This window comes from Erpetoichthys calabaricus, chromosome 9, assembly GCF_900747795.2.
Source record: "Erpetoichthys calabaricus chromosome 9, fErpCal1.3, whole genome shotgun sequence".
NCBI classification, from domain to species: domain Eukaryota; kingdom Metazoa; phylum Chordata; class Cladistia; order Polypteriformes; family Polypteridae; genus Erpetoichthys; species Erpetoichthys calabaricus.
Window position 1 is genome coordinate 142,251,873 of NC_041402.2, and position 23,922 is coordinate 142,275,794.

At 38.9% G+C, this 23,922-nt stretch overlaps 1 protein-coding gene across 2 annotated transcripts in view; it reads right to left on the reverse strand.

Annotated features, from left to right (window-relative positions):
• Window positions 1-23,922, reverse strand: part of alg9 (ALG9 alpha-1,2-mannosyltransferase) — a 204,893-nt gene that overhangs the window by 170,577 nt on the left and 10,394 nt on the right. For both annotated transcript variants that reach the window (XM_051932271.1, XM_028810266.2), the window contains exons 2-3: window positions 20,759-20,897; window positions 378-512 (exon numbers count right to left, since the gene is read on the reverse strand). In XM_051932271.1, the coding sequence (XP_051788231.1) occupies window positions 378-512; window positions 20,759-20,897 (274 nt within the window). The remainder of the gene's footprint in view (window positions 1-377; window positions 513-20,758; window positions 20,898-23,922) is intronic.

Here is a 23,922-nt window from a genome sequence, read left to right on the forward strand (position 1 = left end):
TTCAATTTATATCACCATTGAAAGCAGATCATAAAGTCAGGACTCAACAGACAAGCAAAACTAGTCAGTTTGTCTGACTTGTGGGGACAACACAGGGTGTTTATGATCATTATGCGATTATCAGAAGTCAATAACATAATACTGTAGTAGAAAATTTACCTCAAAAATATGTAAAGAGCTATCACTTAGAAGTGATTGCAGTTGACAGTGGAATTAAAAGACTACATTAAAATGATTTATTGAGTGAAGGATAAAAATTAATTCAAGCAAAAAAAAAAAAATTAAATTAAAAGTAAAAAATAAAAATAAACTTTCATCACAGATTCTCAACCTCAAACCAGTGAGTTAAAAGAGTTTGGGCTGCATTCATATCATACCTTGTTGGTCTGCAAAACTTTTGCATGAAACCAGGCAGGAAGTGCATGAAGCCAAAGGTAAGCATATGAGCGGATAGCATATGCTGGCGAGTACTCCCATGTCTGAAACCCTTTTCCGTACAGCAAATAATGGGTCTAGAAGAAATGGAGAAATATTCTTTTATGGTGCATATTTAACAAATCCACATAAGACTCTTCTATCTCAGGATTTAACCAGAAATATGGTTGTACTGCCAGTCACAGACATAAAATTCTAAAGTCTTCTTCTGACAGTTCTCCCATTTTGGATTTCACTATCATTAGACATTTGCAGAGAAAATTACTTTATAATGGGAAATGTTATGATGGGAATCATCTTCTCAAGCCCTTTTTGTACACTAGATTTCACTGTTAAACCAATCATGATGGAAAAGCATAGTCTTTTATAGGTGTCGTAAGTTAACTTGCTCTAAAAATCTACCAACCATTTGCTGAAGCATGTCCCCTCCCAAAAAAAAACCAAAAAAACAAAAGTGAGACACCTCATATCTTGTCATCTACTATCCATTCCACCCTCACTGCTAAAGCCATTCAATATAAAACAGACATACATTCAACAGCAACTTTATTAGGACCCCTTTCTGCCTTCAGACCTGCTGTAATTCCATGTGGCATAGATTCAACAAGGTGCTAGAAACATTCCTCAGGGATTTTGGTCCATATTGACATGATAGCATCACACAATTGCTGCATTTTTGTCGGCTGCATATTCATGATGCGAATCTCCCGTTCCACCACATCGCAAAGGTGCTCTATTAGATTTAGATCTGGTGACTGTGGAGGCCATTTCAGTACAGTGAACTCACTGTCACCTTCAAGAAATCAGTTTGAGATTATTTGAACTTTGTGACATGGTGTATTATTCTGCTGAAAGTAGCCATCAAAAGATGGGTACACTGCGGTTATAAAGGGATGGTCATGGTCAGCAACAATATTCTGGTAGGCTGTGCCATTTAAACGATGCTCAGTTGGTACTAAGGCGCCCAAAGTGTGCCAAGAAAATACCCCCCACCACACAAATCATTACACCACCATCACCACCACCACCCTGAATCTTTGATAAAAGGCAGGATGGATCCAAGCTTTCATGTTCTTGAAGCCAAATTCTGACCCTACCATCCGAATGTCATAGCACAAATTGAGATTCATCAGACTAGGCAACCTTTTTCCTATCGTCCAGTTTTAATAAGCCAGTGCGAATTTAGCCTCACCCGCCTGTTTTTAGTTGACAGGAGTGGCAACCAGTGTGGTCTCCTACTGCTGTCGCCCATCTGCTTCAAGTTTCGACATATTGTTCATTCAGAGATGCTCCTCTGTATACCTCAGTTGTAATAAGTGGTTATGTGAGTTACCATTGCCTCTCTATCAGCTCGAACTAGTCTGGCTCAATAGATATTTTCTCTTTTTAGGACCATTCTCCGGTCTAGAGAAGGTTATGCATGAAAATTCTAGTAGATCATCAGTTTCTGAAATACTCAGACCAGCCCATCTGGCACCAATAACCATGCCACGTTCCAAGTCACTTAAATCACATTTCTTCCCCATTCTAATGCTCAATATGAACTTCTGCAGGTCATCTCGACAATGTGTACATGCCCAAATGCATTGAGTTATCACCATGTGATTAGCTGATTAAATATTTGCGTTAACAAACAGTTGAACAGGTGTACCTTGTAATGTGGCCAGTGAGTATTTCCAAGTTCACTCATCAACAAAAACAATAGTACTCATTTAGCTAATAAGATGAAATTTGTCAGGATGGTACATCTAAGTATGTAGTTATGCACTAAGAAAGGAAATTTTTACATATCATCATTTAGTGGTTAAACCCCCAAACAATAGAATAAAATTAAATATCTTGACGGATTTGACTAAACTTTAGTGATGTTATAGGAAAAAAAAAAATTACCTGACATTTCCCTTTTTTTTCTCGACATTTGTCAGTAATAAAGCATTAATAAGTGGACTACTCTTAGAGAGTATGTCCTTTTCTACTTGAGCTATGATCATGCAGAGAAATGGGGTATGTAGTTCACGGAAATGAATGCTACATGCAGAACCATGCCACTGTACAAACTGACAATGCAATCAAGCAGACAAATGGGACTGGTATTGAGTGAAAAAAATGGTAGCTGCCCATCATAGGAAAAAGGGACAAAGTGTGTACCTAAGAAAGTGGCCAGTGAGTGTATGCTGGTGGTATTTATTTTCACTTGGCAAATATTGAACATCCTGCTTTCATAACTACCTACTTTCACACTGCGAGGTGGTAGAATGCCTTCTCCTGGTTGTTGCTCTTTTGCAACAATAAATTAATTCACAGCTTATTTAAGCTGATGACACTATGCATAATACATATTTGAAAACTGCACTACTATCAGACAACATATACAATCTGTAAAAGAATAACTTTAGAGGAAATCCTTTTTAAGACCCCAAAAGTTAAATAGACAATACTTAACTATATAAACTGATTTACAATATAGACAAATTTAAAAATTAGCAAAAATCCATCATTTTCTAAATTACTTTATTTTTAAGTCTCAATGTTTGTACAGTATTTTAAACAAATGATTTTAAAAAAGCTTTAAAACATTGTTTTCCATTTTACCTCATGAAATTTCACAGTCTATCTCAATCATGTTTTCAAACCTACTGGCCTTGTAAGCAAACTGTGAAAGTAAATAGATTCAGTATTTTTTCTGTGTTATGTGTTCACACAAAGGTAAATAACTTTATGTGTAGAACACATGCTGTACAGCATTCTGATATAAAATAGCTACTTATCTTGCTAGCCAGGCAACCAGGTTTTTTCTGTTTTTCTGGAATGAGTAAATATCAGATTTTTTCAAATCATTTGTAAGCAGGAGTGGCCAACTCTTTTTTGTATAATATTCATTTGTGTGGCTGCAAATATACAGCTGTGGCAAGCAGTCTAATTAACACTAGAATCTCTGTAGCCTACGAAAAATGTTGTAATCCCTGGCCAAGCTTTTTGCCCGAGTTGAGCTCCATCTGTAGGGAGGACGGTACAGCAGTCTGCTTGCTGCTTGTGCCGACTGACACATTTGGAAAACAAAAGACGCTGATGGAGAGGTGCAAAGGAATTTATGGTGGGCCGGGATTATAAGTTTTCTCGTAGGCTTCAGGGATTCTAGTGTTAAAAAATTAGCTAGAAGAAAATAAGTTACAAAGTATCACCGAGACTATTGTTAGGAACACCGGCTTTAGACTGAATATGACCAGAAGAAACTTTAATAGCTACAGAAGAAACGGTTGAATCTGACAGACAGACAATTAATAAATTAAATCTACAACAGAGAGAAGTGGTAAAGACAGAAGGGGTCAGCTGCAGTTTACCTGAGATAGTATCATACTAGCAGCAGATCCAGACCAGGCTACATAGTATGGTATAAAGATGAGGTGATCCTTCAGTCTAAATGCTGACTTAGTGAATTGCAAAACAAGATCCACACTAAATTTAACAACTCCGTAGCTAGTCTTGTTTTCGCTTAGTGTTTCTCCTCGGTTTGCTCAGCTGGCTACCTAATTGCCAATTAACAGTGGTACACTGGCAATTAACACTTTGCCATCTCTCAATTAACAAAGTGCCACTACACATTCGTGTTTATTTTAAAGGACGGAGCATGAGAAAGATGTACATCTTCATGTTACTACTCATATTAAATGATAATCACAATTGTTAAGTTACAATAGATCGGCTATCGTTATTGCAAATGATATTTACTTTGAGCTTATGAAAAAGCCTCAGTAATTTCTATATGGAAAGTAAGGACTATGAGAGGTACAAGTTAGTAGAATAAGATCTGATGCACAATTAATTGTCTCTCTGTAACTCATGGGAAGATCTACCGTAAGTGTGTCCTTGGTGGTGCTTGCCAAGGGGTCTTGACATATGCGAGAAAAAAGTAATGCCAACATTTTTCAGTTTCTATTTTTATCTTCCACTTAACACATATACAGTAATCCCTCCTCCATCGCGGGGGTTGCGTTCCAGAGCCACCCGCGAAATAAGAAAATCCGCGAAGTAGAAACCATATGTTTATATGGTTATTTTTATATTGTCATGCTTGGGTCACAGATTTGCGCAGAAACACAGGAGGTTGTAGAGAGACAGGAACGTTATTCAAACACTGCAAACAAACATTTGTCTCTTTTTCAAAAGTTTAAACTGTGCTCCATGACAAGACAGAGATGACAGTTCCGTCTCACAATTAAAAGAATACAAACATATCTTCCTCTTCAAAGGAGTGCGCGTCAGGAGCAGAGTCTGTCAGAAAGACAGAGGAAAGCAAACAAATCAATAGGGCTGTTTGCTTTTAAGTATGCGAAGCACCGCGGCACAAAGCTGTTGAAGGCGGCAGCTCACACCCCCTCCGTCAGGAGCAGAGAGAGAGAGAGAGAGCAAAGCAAGCAAAAATCAATACGTGCCCTTCGAGCTTTTAAGTATGCGAAGCACCATGCAGCATGTCGCTTCAGGAAGCAGCTGCACAAAAAGGTAGCAACGTGAAGATAATCTTTCAGCATTTTTAGACGAGCGTCAGTATCGTCTAGGTGTGCGAACAGCCCCCCTGCTCAATCCCCCTACGTCAGGATCAGTGAAAGTCAGCGCAAGAGAGAGAGGGAGAAAAGTAACTTGGGTAGCTTCTCAGCCATCTGCCAATAGTGTCCCTTGTATGAAATCAACTGGGCAAACCAACTGAGGAAGCATGTACCAGAAATTAAAAGACCCATTGTCCTCAGAAATCCGCGAACCAGCAAAAAATCCGCGATATATATTTAAATATGCTTACATATAAAATCCGCGATGGAGTGAAGCTGCGAAAGGCGAAGCGCGATATAGCGAGGGATTACTGTACATGGTTACCCATTAAGTATATCACCTCCCCACAACGTAATGTAGAAGTGTCTGCTCTCTTAAATTTAGTAAAGTCAAGGAAAAATACCCCCAGCTCATTTGATTTTTATATATGAAGTTGACAGAGTGTAAATATATGACCCCTGTTTGGGTCTTAATCTGGCCTTACTGTAACTCATTTTCCAATTACATAGATAACACAGAAGAGATGATACTTGTCATTCATTAAGCTTCCATCCTTTTCTAATGACCAAATTAATCCAAAAGTTACCAATGAATATAAAACACCCAGTTAGAGACAGAACAATATTTATAAAGAACACCTTATCACAGCTCAAACTTCCCAGTAGAGTACAAGCGCTATACAATACATATTGTAAAAGCTGTCACACCAGATCTAGAGGATATCCACAAAGATATCTCCCTGACACTTTGAAGGAATACAGTATAGAAGAAATTCCCTAAAACAGTGTAATTGCTTAGACCCTTCTCAAGAAACTGGCAGCATCTTGCAATGCACACTTTCCGAACCAATGGCCAAGCAATTCCTTAATTAGGGACACCAACTCTGCATCTTTTTACTGAAGATTAATGGTTAAATGTATGCTGATCTGTATTTTTCTATTTCTTACATTACTTAACCCTTTAACCGCCAACTCCCTAAATATTCCCCAAGCCAGGCGAAATCTGAACAATTTTTGTTTTTTTACTTTTTTACATTTTTTACATTTATTCAAGCAGTATTGACCACTAAATGTTGTGCAAGTTGCCAGTGTATACACGAAATCTATAAATATAACCTGAATTCTCAGCTAAGCAAAACATCTTGATACCAAACCGTGCCCTTTTCAATGGTAGATACTGTCGAAACTGTAAGCGGCCCTTCCACGACAATAAACTTTCATCAACTGCAACTGACGGTCCTGGCATGTAGGGCAACTGAAATGCTTCAAATAAATGATCAGTCAAAGGACGTAGCTTGAACAAGTGGTCGCGGTTTGGATCTTTCTTATCTGGCTCGTTTCTGTTGTCATTCAAATGAAAGAATTTCAGCAGCAAAGAGAATCGGTTACGTGTCATGACAGCTGCAAAAATAGGTGTTGCATACATAGGATCTGTAGACCAGTACATCTCAATATCTGGTTTTCTGATTATTCCCATCAACATCAAAATCCCAATGAATTTTTTCATTTCGTTTTCATCAGTGTCAAACCAAGCACGAACACGGGAATGTGGATGTAAATTGGGATTTTTCTCAATAAACTGTGCTGCATACAGATTTGTCTGATGAACAAAATGTCTAATCAAATCAGGTGACACAAACAGCTCATAAAACTGCTCAGCAGTGTAATTGTTTACATCAACAATAAAGCCACACGTTCCCTCAAACGAATGCAGAAAAGGTAGTTCACCACGGGCAGCAGCCCAGCTGAGATGCTGGGGATACACCCACTCAGCGCCGTCATCCGATGCGTCTTCATTCACAATATCATGCAGCGCACGTTGCTGCTCATCACTATCACTAAAATCTTCTTCAGAACTGCTACAATCATGATCAGAACTTACCAAAATCGCCTGCAAAGCCTCACTTGAAGTCAGTTTACGTTTCGCCATATTCACAGCTGTTACATGCGAATCACGTCACATGACCGGCCAAAACAACCACAGACTTGTCGAAATACAACGTAGTAATAATACCCACGCCAAACCGTCAGTTATACTACTTGCCAGGCATTCATATAACCACAGGCAAATGTGCCGGATAATTCCGGCAGTATGGCGTTAGCATTAAAACAGCGGTGCCGGATATATCCGGCAGAGGGCGGTGAAGGGGTTAATATAAATATTTCCGTGAGTTGATTGTCTTTTCCTGAATTAAATATGGTATATATTTGTATTCCAAAAAAAAAAAAATCTATAATAATAAAAGGCAAAGCCCTCACTGACTGATTCACTCACTCACTGACTGACTGACTCACTCATCACTAATTCTCCAACTTCCCGTGTAGGTGGAAGGCTGAAATTTGGCAGGCTCATTCCTTACAGCTTACTTACAAAAGATAGGCAGGTTTCATTTCGAAATTCAACGCGTAATGGTCATAACTGGAACCTCTTTTTTCACAATATACTGTAATGGACGGCAGCTCGATGGCTGTGGGAGGAGGAGTTGAGTGTCACGTCATCACGCCTCCCACGTAATCACGTGAAAAGACTGTGAACGCAGTAGGGACAAATGAAGGAGGAGCCGCAAACAGCGAAGAACAAAAAATTCATTAAACAATTGAGAAGGGAGCGAGTGAAGCATACAAGCATGTTCATAAGGAAACAAAGCACGGTGTAAAACGTAAGTTTAAATTAAGTTTATAGAAACGCTCCCGCTGCGGATTGCAATAACATATTCGCGAGATAAAAGTTTAATGAGAAGACACGAGGTATAAACGAACCACACGCCGTAGCGCAACGTTAGGGGCAACAGTTTCAACCATTCTATGATCTGCTTCTCGCAACTGAAAGACGGCACATGGCGGATGTTAGCTCACTTGCTGACCGTAACGTTAGGGGCTTCAACTCTGGCGCTGACGATATTCGATTCTCGAGAGGGGATGCAGTGAGTGTGTATGCCTGATGAGCCCAGAATTAAGGAGAAACACATGTCGCATACTCTTTGCATTATTTGAAAGTAAACTATTAAAACCATTCTATGATCAGCTTCTGGGAGCAGAAAGAGGGCACGTGGCGGATGTAAGGCGACTTCCTGACCAACCACAAGTGTAACCTGGCAGGTAACCATCCATACAGTCAGATTGTGATTCAGAAAACGAATGCCATGAATTTAATTACGACGATCTACATACTGTCAAATAAACGAAACACACGCCGTAGCAGGACAGCTGTGAAAAGTGAGGTTCACAAAAAAACAGATCCTTAACAAATTGTTATTGGTATATTTTCGATCCGTTTAAAAAGGTTTTATTTTCTTCTTAAAAAATTAAAAGCAGTACTTCGCCGCAACGAAGCGCGAGAATTTGGCTATATATATCTGCTTCTCACAATTAAAAGAGGGCACGTGGCGGATTTTAGACGACTTCATGACCAAACATAAGTGTTACCTGCCAGGTAGGGTTACCACTTTTAATACAAAAAAATAAGGGACGCATACTACAGCGGGTGCCACATCCCAGTGCCAACAGTTTGCAGACTCTACTTAAAAGACCCGCCCTCCTCACTGGACAGTTAAAAAGACCAATCAAACTAACGATGACATCAAGTATTACCCAATCAAAAGTAGGAAAGGAGGCATCTTCATAAAATGCATGTGGGATGATTTGCATGAGACGCTGCTTTAAAAAAAATGATAAAAAAAATACGGGACAAATCCCGTCCCGTATTGATTCAAAACGGGACGCGCAATTTCATTCTCAAATACGGGACGATTCCGTTTTTAAAAAAACGGGTGGCAACCCTACAGTGCCAGGTAACCACCCATACAATCAGATTGTGATTCAGACTAGGAATGCAATGAATGTAATTACCCCGATCTACATACAAGGCGAAAGTCTTGCAACATTCAAAGATGATGGGTTGGGATAAGTACACCATAGAACATAAAAGAGCTTATGAAGCCTTGAACTGAAAAAAGCAAGATCTCAGAGATCGTAAAAAAAAAAATAGGAGGTAATGTCGTTTTACTCGCTGTAGATTTTAGTCAAACATTACCAGTTATTTCACGAGGGAGACCAGCAGATGAACTCAACGCGTGTTTAAAATCCATGCTTCTCCCACGCTCGGTTATATGTCGCGTGTTCTCGGGTAGGTGCACCAAAAAATGTATACATTTAAGCATGTAATGGGCAAACAAAAAATGAGGTATACCCGAAGGCACTGCAGTAGTACTTAATGTAACTTTACTTCTTAAATGTTAATGTTTTACTGTTTAATAATTTATACGCTTCTTATATGTTGTTCAAATTCTTTTATCAAAATACCAGTGACAGCGTAAAGCACGATAACGTGGAGTGAATACACCATACGCATCCGCCCACGGCCGCCCTGGTGTGCGCAGATAGGAGTTGATTCTACAATAAAATAAAATAAAGATAAAAACCCAGGATTGTTTCCTGCCTTGTGCCCTGTGTTGGCTGGGATTGGCTCCAGCAGACCCCCGTGACCCTGTGTTCGGATTCAGCGGGTTGGAAAATGGATGGATGGATGGATAAAAAGAGTAATACAATCATCACCCATAAAGCGGATAGTAGACGTGACGTTCTATATGTGTACCAGATTTCAAGTCAATAGGTGAAACAGTTTGCGAGCTACAGGTGATTTAAAATCCTGGACAGACAAACGAATAGCCACGGTAGCAAATTACAGAAGAAGATTTTACTGTTTAATAATTTATATTTATATGAAATGTGCTTCTTATATATTACTTCATATTCTCATATGATAATGATGTTAATGTTGTTTATATTGATTTCTATGTTATTGAAACTGCATGTATGTGTGTATATGTATGTGTATACATACATATATATATATATATATATATATATATATATATATATATATATATATATATATATATATATATATATACTAGCAAAATACCCGCGCTTCGCAGCGGAGAAGTAGTGTGTTAAAGAGGTTATGAAAAAGTAAAGGAAATATTTTAAAAATAACGTAACATGATTGTCAATGTAATTGTGTCATCATTGTTATGAGTGTTGCTGTCATATATATATACATATACACATATATATATATATATATATATATATATATATAATATATGTGTATCTATAATAATAAAAGGCAAAGCCCTCACTGACTGATTCACTCACTCACTGACTGACTGACTCACTCATCACTAATTCTCCAACTTCCCGTGTAGGTGGAAGGCTGAAATTTGGCAGGCTCATTCCTTACAGCTTACTTACAAAAGTTAGGCAGGTTTCATTTCGAAATTCAAAGCGTAACAGTCATAACTGGAACCTCTTTTTTGGCCATATACAGTAATGGACTGCAACTCACTGGCCGTGGGAGGCGGGGTTGCGGGGGTTGCGTATCGCGTCATCACGCCTCCCACGTAATCATGTGAACTGACTGTGAAGGAGAAAGGACGGCCTTATATGGCGTTCGTTTATAAAACAGCGGACAGGCGACGTCAGCGCAAGAGGCGAAGCCACCGTTTAAAAAGGTTTACTTTTCTTCTTAATAAAAATTTTAAAGCAGTACTTCGCCACTGCGAAGCGCGGGTATTTTGATATATATCAAAATATATCGCGTCATCACGCCTCCCACGTAAGCACGTGAACTGACCCGCTGCCGTTTGCAATGCCATATTCGCGAGATACAAGTTTAATGAGAAGACACGAGGTATAAACGACAGTTTGGATCACATTGTAACAGAGTTAATATTGCTGTAGCGAGAAACTTTTAACTGCCGGGTCTTAGCTAACATTAAATAAACCCGTGGACATTGCAACATCACACAAGAGAGCGGCTCACGTGAAGTGACTGAACGCAGCAGGAGTGATCACTTCGATGAATCAAACCTGTTCAAAAAACACATTACACAATTGATAAGGTACGAAAACATAATGAAAAAAAGCATGGTATAAACCGTAACTTTAAATTAAGTTTATAGAAACGCTCCCGCTACCGTTTGCAATACCATATTAGCCTCTGCGAAGCGCGGGGATTTTGCTATATATATTAAACTATTTCAACCATTCTATGATCTGCTTCTCGCAACTGAAAGAGGGCACCGTGGCAGAAGTTAGCCGGCTTGCTGACCAACCACAAGCGTTACCTGGTAGGTAACCACCCATACAATCAGATTGTGAATCAGACTACGAATGCCTGCAATGTAATTACCCCGATCTATATGCTGTCAAATGAACGAACCACACGCCGTGGCACAACGTTAGGGGCTTCGCCTCTACGTCCGAGGTTCAATTCCCGTAAGGAAGTGCAGTGAGTGTGTACGCCTGATGAGCCCACAATTACGGCGAAACACGTGTCGCGTACTATGCATCTTCAAAGCACGGTGTAAAGTTTAAATTGAGTTTATAGAAACGCTCCAGCTGCCGTTTGCAATACCATATTCGCGAGATACAAGTTTAATGAGAAGACACGAGGTATAAACGAGACTTTGTAACAGAGTTCAAATTGCTGGAGCGAGAAACTTTTAACTGCCGGGTCATGTCGCGTGTTCTCGGGTAGGTACACCAAAAAATGTACACATTTATGCATGTAATGGGCAAACAAAAAATGTACTATATCCGAAAGCACTGCAGTAGTACTCAATGTATCTTTACTTCTTAAATGTTAATGTTTTACTGTTTAATAATTTATACGCTTCTTATATGTTGTTCAAATTCTTTTATCAAAATACCAGTAACAGCGCACTGCACGATAACGTGGAGTGAATACACTTCACATGACCATTCATGTTATTTATCCTCTTTCTCTGTACGTTTACCATTCGTTTGCTCAGAGGTTGATGCACTTGCTGCTTAATGAGCAGCTCTTCACCCTAGCATCCCGCTGCTTCTCTTCTTTCGTCGGCATCTTTTCCCGTTAAAACTGATTAAGTTAGTTTTTGTGTTGCGATAACTTAGTATGGTGCGCACAGCTGTGAGTTGATTCTACAATAAAATAAAATAAAGATAAAAAGAGTAATAAAATCATCACCCTGAAAGCAAATAGTACACGTGACGTAGTATATGTGTACCAAATTTCAAGTCAATAGATGAAACGGTTTGTGAGCTACAGGTGATTTAAAATCCTGGACAGACAAACGAATAGCCACGGTAGCGTATTATAGAAGAAAATTTTACTGTTTAATTTATATTTATATGCAATGTGCTTCTTATATATTACTTCATATTCTCATATGATAATGATGTTAATGTTGTTTATATTGATTTCTTTGTTATTGTAAGTTCTCTTTATCTGTGGAAAAATAAATTTGGCAATTAACAAACTTATTTTATACATACATTTTATTTTTTTCTCTTGCACTCAGTGAGCGAAGCCACTGGGTAATCAGCTATATGTGTATATATATATGTATATATATATATATATATATATATATATATATATATAGATAGATAGATAGATAGATAGATAGATAGATAGATAGATAGATAGATAGATAGATAGATAGATAGATAGATAGATAGATAGATAGATAGATAGATAGATAGATAGATAGATAGATAGATAGATAGATAGATAGATAGATAGATAGATAGATAGATAGATAGATAGATAGATAGATAGATAGATAGATAGATAGATAGATAGATAGATAGATAGATAGATAGATACTTTATTAATCCCAATGGGAAATTCACAAAGGCGAGTCTTGGCGTGTAAAACTCCATGCCCACGTTGTAAAAGTAAGTGTGTCCAGGGAACGAATCCACATAAAATAAATTAATATGATAAAGTAATAAAGTAATAGGAGTGATCAATAAATAAAAATAGAAATACAAAAATAAAAGTAAAAAATAAAAGTAGAAAAGTACACATACAGTCATACACGGAGCTATATATATATATATATATATATATATATCTCCATTTTCCAACCCGCTGAATCCGAACACAGGGTCACGGGGGTCTGCTGGAGCCAATCCCAGCCAACACAGGGCACAAGGCAGGAACCAATCCCGGCAGGGTGCCAACCCACCGCAGGACACACACAAACACACCCACACACCAAGCACACACTAGGGCCAATTTAGAATCGCCAATCCACCTAACCTGCATGTCTTTGGACTGTGGGAGGAACCCGGAGCGCCCGGAGGAGCCCCAGATCTCCCAACTGCGAGGCGGCAGCGCTACCCACTGCGCCACCGTGCCGCCCTATATGTGTATATTATATATATATATATATATATATATATATACACTGTATATACAGTATATACAGTACTCGGAATCACTGTCCGAATAGTAATTATGTGGTGGTATAAGAGCATTTCTGCTTCTCTCCGTTCACAGTCCGTCTCGTTTTCACGACGCTGTTGTTTCCTCTCACGATCTCTTCTCAACCTTTCTCCAATCTCGCAGGTTGCTTTGTGGCAATCCAAAAAGTAAGGCAATATACATGGAGAAATGGTTATAAAAGGGGGACACATAGGTATCCAGGCTCTTTAAAGCATAAATAGGGATCACTTCACTGACATGTGAGCAAGTCACGGTACAACTGTGAGACGCGCAGCACTCGCCGGCTACAACGTAACAATAATAATTTCCGGAACGTGCTGTTACATTGTCATTCATTTTACCCACTGTCTTTCTTTCATTCATATGTTACGTAGGCACGTACCTTTTATCTTCAGCAATCTCATTCTGTAACCAGGCCTCAGGAGCTAACCAGCGTAACACTGTCCACCACCCCTTTCGTTATTCCGGCACATTGTTGACATCTGTGAGTAACAACAACGTACTAAACTGGAAGGTGGTCTACGCATGCGTGGAATTCGTGGACAAACAAAGATCAAGATCCAAATGAAGATTATATATAAAGATTAGTTCATTTAAAGCACAATTTGTTTAGTTTGAATGTCTGTGTTTTGAGGTGTGACTGGAGTACTACAGTCTTCAGTAGTATAAGCCTGGAGGAGATTCTTAATGCAATGCCTATGTTTTAGCTGTCTCTCTACTGCCATCTGGTGCTTCTTCTAATTCATTCGCAGACAAACAAAGATCAAGATCCAAATGAAGATTATATATAGAGATATATATATTACAGTTGTGCTTGAAAGTTTGTGAACCCTTTAGAATTTTCTATGTTTCTGCATAAATATGACATAAAACATCATCAGATTTTCACTCAAGTCCTAAAAGTAGATAAAGAGAAACCAGTTAAACAAATGAGACAAAAATATTATACTTGGTCATTTATTTATTAACCCCTTAACCGCCCTCTGCCGGATATATCCGGCATCGTAGCTTTATTGCTGACGCCTTACTGCCGGAATTATCCGGCACATTTGCCTGTGGTTATGTGAATGCCTGGCGCGTAGTATAACTGACAGTTTGGCATGGGTATTATTACTACGTTGTATTTCGACAACTCTGCGCTTGTATTGGCCGATCACGTGATGTGATTCGAAAGTGAAAGCTGTGAATATGGCGAAACGTAAACTGACTTCAAGTGAGGTTTTGCAGGCGATTTTGGACAATAATTCTGATCATGATTGTAGCAGTTCTGAAGAAGATTTTAGCGACAATGATGATCAGCAACGTGCGCTGCATGATACTGATGGCGATGAGTGGGTGTATCCCCAGCATCTCAACTGGACTGCTGCCCGAGGTGAACTACCTTTTCTGCATCCGTTTGAGGCAACGTGTGGCTTTACTGTTGATGTAAACAATTACACTGCTGAGCAGTTTTATGAGATGTTTGTGTCACCTGATTTGATCAGACATTTTGCTCATCAGACAAATCTGTATGCAGCACAGTTTATTGAGAAAAATCCCAATTTACCTCCACATTCCCGTGTTCATGCTTGGGTAGACACTGATGAAAACAAAATGAAAAAATTCATTGGGATTTTGATGTTGATGGGAATAATCAGAAAACCAGATATTGAGATGTACTGGTCTACAGATCCTATGTATGCAACACCTATTTTTGCAGGTATCATGACACGTAACCGATTCTCTTTGCTGCTGAAATTCTTTCATTTGAATGACAACAGAAATGAGCCAGATAAGAAAGATCCAAACCGCGACCGCTTGTTCAAGCTACGTCCTTTGATTGACCATTTATTTGAAGCATTTCAGTTGCCCTACATGCCAGGACCGTCAGTTACAGATGATGAAAGTTTATTGTTGTGGAAGCCTGAGAAAAGGTACATTTTGTGTTTTATTATGTGTTTGCCCATTTCTAGAACTTGCACAACATTTAGTGGTCAATACTGCTTGAATAAATGTAAAAAATGTAAAAAAAAATGTAAAAAAGTAAAAAAAACGAAAATTGTTCAGATTTCGCCTGGCGTGGGGAATATTTAGGGAGTTGGCGGTTAAAGGGTTAAGGAAAATGATCGAATATTACATATTTGTGAGTGGCAAAAGTATGTGCACCTTTGCTTTCAGTATTTGGTGTGCTCCCCTTTGCAGCAATAACTGCAACTAAATGTTTCCGGTAACTGTTGTTCAGTCCTGCACACCGGCTTGGAGGAATTTTCACCCATTCCTCCGTACAGAACAGCTTCAACTCTGGGATTTTGGGTTTCCTCACATTAACTGCTTGCTTCAGGTCCTTCCACAACATTTCGATTGGATTAAGGTCAGGATTTTGACTTGGCCATTCCAAAACATTAACTTTATTCTTCTTTAACCATTCTTTGGTAGAACAACCTTGTGTGCTTAGGGTCGTTGTGTTGCTGCATGACCCACCTTCTCCTGAGATTCAGTTCATGGACATATGTCCTGACATTTTCCTTTAGAATTCTCCGATATAATTCAGAATTCATTGTTCCATCAATGAAGGCAAGCCGTCCTGGCCCAGATGCTGCAAAACAGGCCCAAACCATGATACTACCACCACCATGTTTCACAGATGGGATAAGGTTCTTATGCTGGAATGCAGTGTTTTCCTTTCTCCAAACATAACGCTTTTCATTTAAACCAAAATGTTCTATTTTGGTCTCATCTGTCCACAAAACATTCTTCCAATAGCCTTCTGGTTTGTCCACGTGATCTTTAGCAAACTGCAGATGAGCAGCAATGTTTTTTTTTGGAGAGCAGTGGCTTTCTCCTTGCAACCCTGCCATGCACACCATTGTTGTTCAGTGTTCTCCTGATGGTGGACTCATGAACATGAACATTAGCCAATGTGAGAGAGGCCTTCAGTTACTTAGAAGTTACCCTGCGGTCCTTTGTGACCTCGCTGACTATTACACGCCTTGCTCTTGGAGAGATCTTTGTTGGTCGATCACTCCTGGGGAGGGTAACAATGGTCTTGAATTTCCTCCATTTGTACACAATCTGTCAGACTGTTGATTGGTGGAGTCCAAACTCTTTAGAGATGGTTTTGTAACCTTTTCCAGCCTGATGAGCATCAACAACTGTTTTTGTGAGGTCCTCAGAAATCTCCTTTGTTCGTGCCATGATACACTTCCACAAACATGTGTTGTGAAGAGCAGACTTTGATAGATCCCTGTTCTTTAAGTAACACAGGGTGCCCACTCACACCTGATTGTCATCCCATTGATTGAAAACACCTGACTCGAATTTCACCTTCAAACTAACTGCTAATCCTAGAGGTTCACATACTTTTGCCACTCACAAATATGTAATATTTGATCATTTTCCTCAATAAATAAATGACCAAGTATAATATTTTTGTCTCATTTGTTTAACTGCTTTCTCTTTATCTACTTTTAGGACTTGAGTGAAAATCTGATGATGTTTTAGGTCATATTTATGCAGGTTCACAAACTTTCAAGCACAACTGTATATATATATATATATATATATATATATATATATATATATATATATATATATATATATATATATATATATACATATACAGAATTCATTTTGTAACATTACCCACCGTACTAAGTCTGTTAGTGCTGCTCAGAAAGTGGTCAAAGTTAATACACAAATTTGTTTCCCTTCTTCAACTCCTAGAAATACACAGAAACTGCACTTAGTCTTAGTCTTGGTCCACTGTTAGGTCGCAGCTCTGGGGCACACTGCAACAGCGCTAAACCTAAAAGTTAGTCTTGTTAAAGTAAATACGTACTAAGACCAGATCAGCACAGAATTATCTCCAGTGGACAGCTCATTGCAACTGTCCAATGCAGTAATTTAATCAACTACGTACTGTAAGTCAAACTGTCAAACAAGGATGCTTTCATTGTCATTATTCCATTAAGATTAATTTTCTTTTTAGCAAAGTATGAGCAACATCATTATTTAAAGAATTAAGAAAACATCTAATACTATCTTGGTCTTGATTATGAAATTTTAAATTCTGAATTTATCTAGTAGTTTAGCTCATCTCTTCCACTCTGCTATAAAAGGAAGGCACAAAACTTGACTATTTTCTACACTCATGTACTAATTGCATTTGCCAGCCATAGCAGTTAAATTTAGAACTATATTCTGTTTAAGTAGGACCAAAGCTCTAGGAACAAATTTACCTAAATAACAAGATGTTAGCAGAATGTTCACCTTGTGATGTTAGCAGAAATTTCACCATTCTGGCTACTTTAAATTTACAAATAAGGTGAATGCAGTGGTGAAGAAGAAGAAGAAAGAAATGCATAAGGTAAGTAAAAGCATGAGTCACTGAAATCCAAGCAATATGCTAAAGGTAACCATATTGTAACACTGTAAGTGTTTGAATAAGAAACAAAATTGATTATTACTTTCAAAACTTGTAATTACAATTTCAACCGCAATGACCAAAGCTTGGTGTGTGGGTGTGTTTGTGTGTGTCCTGCGGTGGGTTGGCACCCTGCCCGGAATTGTTTCCTGCCTTGTGCCCTGTGTTGGCTGGGATTGGCTCCAGCAGACCCCCATGACCCTGTGTTCGGATTCAGCGGGTTAGAAAATGGATGGATGGATGGATGGATGACCAAAGCTTTGCCCAGCAGTGACAGTCAGTAACTAAGGGTATGGTTATGAAGCGCTAGATTATCATTATGCCATTTCAGCATATTACATGCAGCTTCAAACAATATAAAACATTTCATATACACTTAATCTGCAAGAGGAGATATTGAAATAGATAGATAGATAGATAGATAGATAGATAGATAGATACTTTATTAATCCCAATGGGAAATTCACATTCTTCAGCAGCAGCATACTGATACAATAAATAATATTAAATTAAAGAATGATAATAATACAGGTGAAAAAAAAAAAAAAAAACAGACAATAACTTTGTATAATGTTAAATGTTAACGTTTACCCCCCCTGGTGGAATTAAAGAGTCGCATAGTTTGGGGGAGGAACGATCTCCTCAGTCTGTCAGTGGAGCAGGACAGTGACAGCAGTCTGTCGCTGAAGCTGCTCTTCTGTCTGGAGATGACATTATTTAGTGGATGCAGTGGATTCTCCATAATTGATAGGAGCCTGCTGAGCGCCCTTCGCTCTGCCACAGATGTTAAACTGTCCAGCTCCATGCCAACAATAGAGCCTGCCTTCCTCACCAGTTTGTCCAGGCGTGAGGCGTCTTTCCTCTTAATGCTGCCTCCCCAGCACACCACTGCGTAGAAGAGGGCGCTCGCCACAACTGTTTGATAGAACATCTGCAGCATCTTATTGCAGATGTTGAAGGAAGCCAGCCTTCTAAGGAAGTATAACCGGCTTTGTGCTTTCTTGCACAGCGCATCAGTATTGGCAGTCCAGTCTAATTTATCATCCAGCTGCACTCCCAGATATTTATAGGTCTGCACCATCTGCACACAGTCACCTTTGATGATCACTGGGTCTATGAGGGGTCTGGGCCTCCTAAAATCCACCACCAGCTCCTTGGTTTTGCTGGTGTTCAGGTGTAGGTGGTTTGAGTCGGACCATTTAACAAAGTCATTGATTAGGTCCCTATACTCCTCCTCCAGCCCATTCCTGATACAGCCCACGATAGCAGTGTCATCAGCGAACTTTTGCACATGGCAGGACTCCGAGTTGTATTGGAAGTCCGATGTATATAGGCTGAACAGGACCGGAGAAAGTACAGTCCCTTGTGGCGCTCCTGTGTTGCTGACCACAATGTCAGACGTGCAGTTCCCAAGACGCACATACTGAGGTCTGTCTTTAAGATAGTCCACGATCCATGCCACTAGGTATGAATCTAATCCCATCTCTGTCAGCTTGTCCCTAAGGAGCAGAGGTTGGATTGTGTTGAAGGCGCTAGAGAAGTCTAGAAACATAATTCTTACAGCACCACTGCCTCTGTCCAAATGGGAGAGGGATCGGTGTAGCATATAGATGATGGCATCTTCCGCTCCCACCTTCTCCTGATATGCAAACTGCAGAGGGTCAAGGGCGTGTTGAACCTGTGGCCTCAGGTGGTGAAGCAGCAGCCTCTCCATGGTCTTCATCACATGTGATGTCAGAGCAACAGGCCGAAAGTCATTCAGCTCACTAGGACGTGATACCTTTGGGACTGGGGTGATACAAGATGTTTTCCAAAGCCTCGGGACTCTCCCCTGTTCCAGGCTCAGGTTGAAGATGCGCTGTAGAGGACCCCCCAGCTCCGATGCACAGACCTTCAGCAGTCGTGGCGATACTCCATCTGGACCCGCTGCTTTGCTGGCACGAAGTCTCCTCAGCTCTCTGCTCACTTGCGCTGTTGTTATTATGGGTGGGGATGTTTTTCCTATGCTGGTATCAGCAGAAGGATGTGTGGAGGGTGCAGTACTCCGAGGTGAGAGTGAGAGTGGGTTAGGGTGGTCAAACCTGTTAAAAAAGTTGTTCATTTGGTTTGCTCTCTTCACGTCTCTCTCAATGGTGGTACCCCGCTTCGAGCTGCAGCCAGTGATGATCTTCATCCCATCCCACACTTCCTTCATGCTGTTATTCTGCAACTTCTGCTCCAGCTTTCTCCTGTACTGCTCCTTCGCCGCCCTGAGTTGGACTCGGAGTTCCTTCTGCACGCGCTTGAGCTCATGCTGATCACCGTCTTTAAAAGCCCTTTTCTTCTGATTCAAAAGGCCCTTGATGTCACTTGTAATCCATGGCTTGTTGTTAGCATAGCAGCGTACTGTTCTTACTGGAACTACAATGTCCATACAGAAGTTGATGTAGTCAGTAGTGCAGTCAACAACTTCCTCAATGTTCTCATTATGAGATCCCTGCAGGATATCCCAGTCTGTAGTTCCAAAAAGTTCTCTCAGAGTATTCTCAGCCTCCGGGGTCCACTTCCTGAATGATCGTGTGGTTGTAGGTAGGACTCTAACTTTTGGTTTATAGTGAGGCTGAAGCTGAACCAGGTTATGATCTCCTTTCCCAAGCGCAGGCAGCGGGGTGGCACTGTATGCGTCTTTAACGTTTGCATACAGTAAATCAATAGTCTTATTTCCCCGGGTGTTACAGTCCACATACTGGGAAAATGCAGGCAATGTTTTGTCCAGCGTCACATGGTTAAAGTCTCCAGCGATTAGCACAAGCGCCTCAGGGTGCTGCGTTTGTAACTTAGCAACAGCGGAATGGATGATGTCACTCGCTGACTCCACGTCTGCCCGAGGAGGAATATACACGATGACAACAATGACATGTCCAAACTCTCTGGGCAAATAGTAGGGACGTAAACTTACGGCCAACAGTTCGATATCCCTTATTCGATATTCTCAGTAGAATTTAAAAATGTGAGTATTATAATACTGAGGTAAAAACTACATAACAGACAAGCTACTTAGAAATACATAATGTAATACCAACATAATAAAACATTCTGTTACAAGCAGGAAATACTCACTGGTTCCCAGTAATTGAAAGTTTCATCACAGTCAGAAATATTGCTGAGCAGCGCTGCACAAAAGCGAGCCGACACAAGACATTTGAAGGCAGTGGATCCTTCTGGTGCCCAGACCTGTCCAGCTTTATTGGAAGAGGACCTATAAAGGAAAATTGAGTCAAATTAAGGAAATAAAATATGAATTATCACTACAGTGCAAATAACTCAATAATTAAGAAGACAGGAGTAGGGCAGAAATAGTATTCCCATTTTGTATGACTAAAGAAAAAAAACAAACAAGCAAGCTCTATCACATTTAATTAGCACTGAAATGAAGACTGCTGAATGTGAATACATTTTGCCCATTACTAGTTACCGTTAATTATTTTTACGTCGTTTTAATTTTTTAATGGTAGCATTACACAGATTGTGTATGTATTTCTGTTATACTATATTGTTAGAAATTAATTTCTAATGTTTTCTTTTCTCTTTTTGCAGACACACTTTGACATAACCCTTCACTAACTCTTATCATGTTGTGTAAAGCAAAAATAACCCCCTGACCACAATAATAATTCTGCAAAAGATTGAAGAATCTCTAATAACAGAACAGACTCCAGAAAAGAGCATACCAATATACTGGTTCAGTTTTAACAAATTTATTAATCAGATACAAGCTCATACATTAATATTTTACCTTTTCTTGTCCTTAGAACCTAGTAGCTCAAGTCATGATCACAATGGGTTTATAAAAGTAGATAGTCATTAAAACACTGGATAATTAAATAAGACACTGTGTCTTATTGAACTTGATGTTCAGCTAGACTTCTTTTTAAAGGTGCATCTCACAGGTGCTAACTACAGCTTCTCAATGAGTTTTTAATTTGGTATTTGTTTTTAATTAAGAATTTTCAAAAGGTCTGCCACTTCGTCACATGCTCAATGTCTGAAAAATATGAACTTCTAATAAACTGATATGACAGCAAGTAAGGAAACCTTGAAAACACACATGAATCTGCTCAGTGCAAACTGTCTATTATTAAAAAAGAAGGATTTGTTACAGAGTAAATGTGTGGCTACATTAATACACAGCCTTACGAAGTTTCCTGTATTTGATAGAATACAGAAAACAAGAAGTTAGATAAACAACAAAGTTCATTTAATGCCAAGAACTGACCAGTTCTTACAAAAAAAAAAAAAAAAGGATGCAGCAATTCCATCAACTGATGTCTGACCTGTTTTCATATTACAGGCACCAAAAAGTCTTATCTGGGAAGAATCATCTGATGGTACTTCTTTTAATAGGATCACATAAAAAAGATTGACTGACTGAAAAAGTGTGCTCTTTTTCTTTATTTCCCACTTCTTGAACCCATTAAGCTAAGCTAGTCCAGGCTCTTCAAACATGCATGACTGAGCCATGCAACAAACTGCACGCAGTGCTTTATGAATTAGAAGCATAAAATGAATGAATGATGCTAGGTCAGGGCAAATGTGTCCTGAGGTTTTTCAGGTAAGGAAGACTGAAATTTTGAGTTAAGTTAGCTGTTTTACATTTCAAGGCAATGTAGTTATACTCACTAATCATGGCACCACAGAGTAGAAACATGTTACATGATGATTATTACATACAAGTAGGAATTATACTGTTTTTTAAACATTTTACAATAATGACCCTATAAACCCATAATATCCTAACCCCTAGTTGGTTCCCACCTTGATTTCAGTGCTGCTAGACTACTAAACCTTAACAATGACTAAAACAGGATCAGATGATGAATGGATAAATGTATTTGGTAAGAGATATCATAGGCTTTCATATTTACTGGACCATTACTGTCACAGTACAGTGAAATTCTTATTTCCATATTCCTGCTTAACCAAAAAATGTGTTATTCTGCAAAATGATTGATTCATTTCAAAAATATGACTGTGTTCCTTTGCAGACATTTTCTTATTATACAAATGCTTGTCTTCTGGCGTCAGATAGTATGACAGCCAGCATGCACACTTTATGCTATCAAAAGAGAGAAACCAACACAATATTTACAGTATATACTGTATTTAGTTTTAATGTTAATTAGTACAGATGAATTCAAACTTTGAGCAGCATCACTGTTAGTATTTCTGCCTATATTGCTTTAAAATTTCATCTTGTTTGATAAGCATTTCTTATTTAGCTTGTTTAATTATCAAACTAAACTGGAATTGCGTTTCGGCAAATGATATACATCCGTTTTAAATAAATGGAATATTTTTAGTATTCCTCTGTAGACATTTATAATGCATACAATGTTTATTTATTGATTTTTTAAGTCCTACGTATTTTAAAACTAGGGTCATATTATGAGGTTTTGTCTGTCCCATCAGTTTTGAAAACAGGACAAGAACCAGACTTGGTCAGGCTGCCTATTCATGGCAGGCCATACACAACCACCTTCATTTAGGACCAATTTAGACTCGACAATCAACCCAGCCTGCCTATCTTTGGGAAGTATGGGGTGATATACTTTTGGAAAACTGATGAGGGGAAGAACATTCTGGTTCAACAGAATTTGTGCAAGAGTGAAAACTGAACCCAGAAGTCTAGAACTGTGTTAACCCCTGCAACCAAATTTTAATGTTCTGTCAGGTAATATCTCTATTCTGGTAGCTATATGAAAAATAACAGTGCTACCTTGAACACATGAAGCAGTGTACATAATGCTCATAAACTATATGTACAGTTTACATTTTTCCTTTAATTTGTTGATGCTGACACGGTCATCCATCCACTTTCCAAAACCAGAAAGTGAATTTTTTACAGGGATTTCTTACTTCCATTGTTTCTTTTACATACTCAGGTCACTTCTTGAAATTTGTTAACAACACAAATGGAGAATACATTATTGTAATATATAGCAAACATATATGACATGCAAGAGTTAAAACATCCCATCCAAATTACATATTTTATTGACATTTAAAGTAAAACAAATGTAAATACAATTTTAACAGCAAACAAAGTAAAACAATGGCCTATTTATGAAAATGTTAATGTACAGATACAATTTACGCAAGGAACTGAAAAAATATGTGCTGCTATAGAAAATTCTCATATCAATCATTCAAACAGCAATATGTTATTAATATTTTCACAATCTTTGGGCTCTGAGTTACCATCACCTTAGTTTTACATTTGTGTT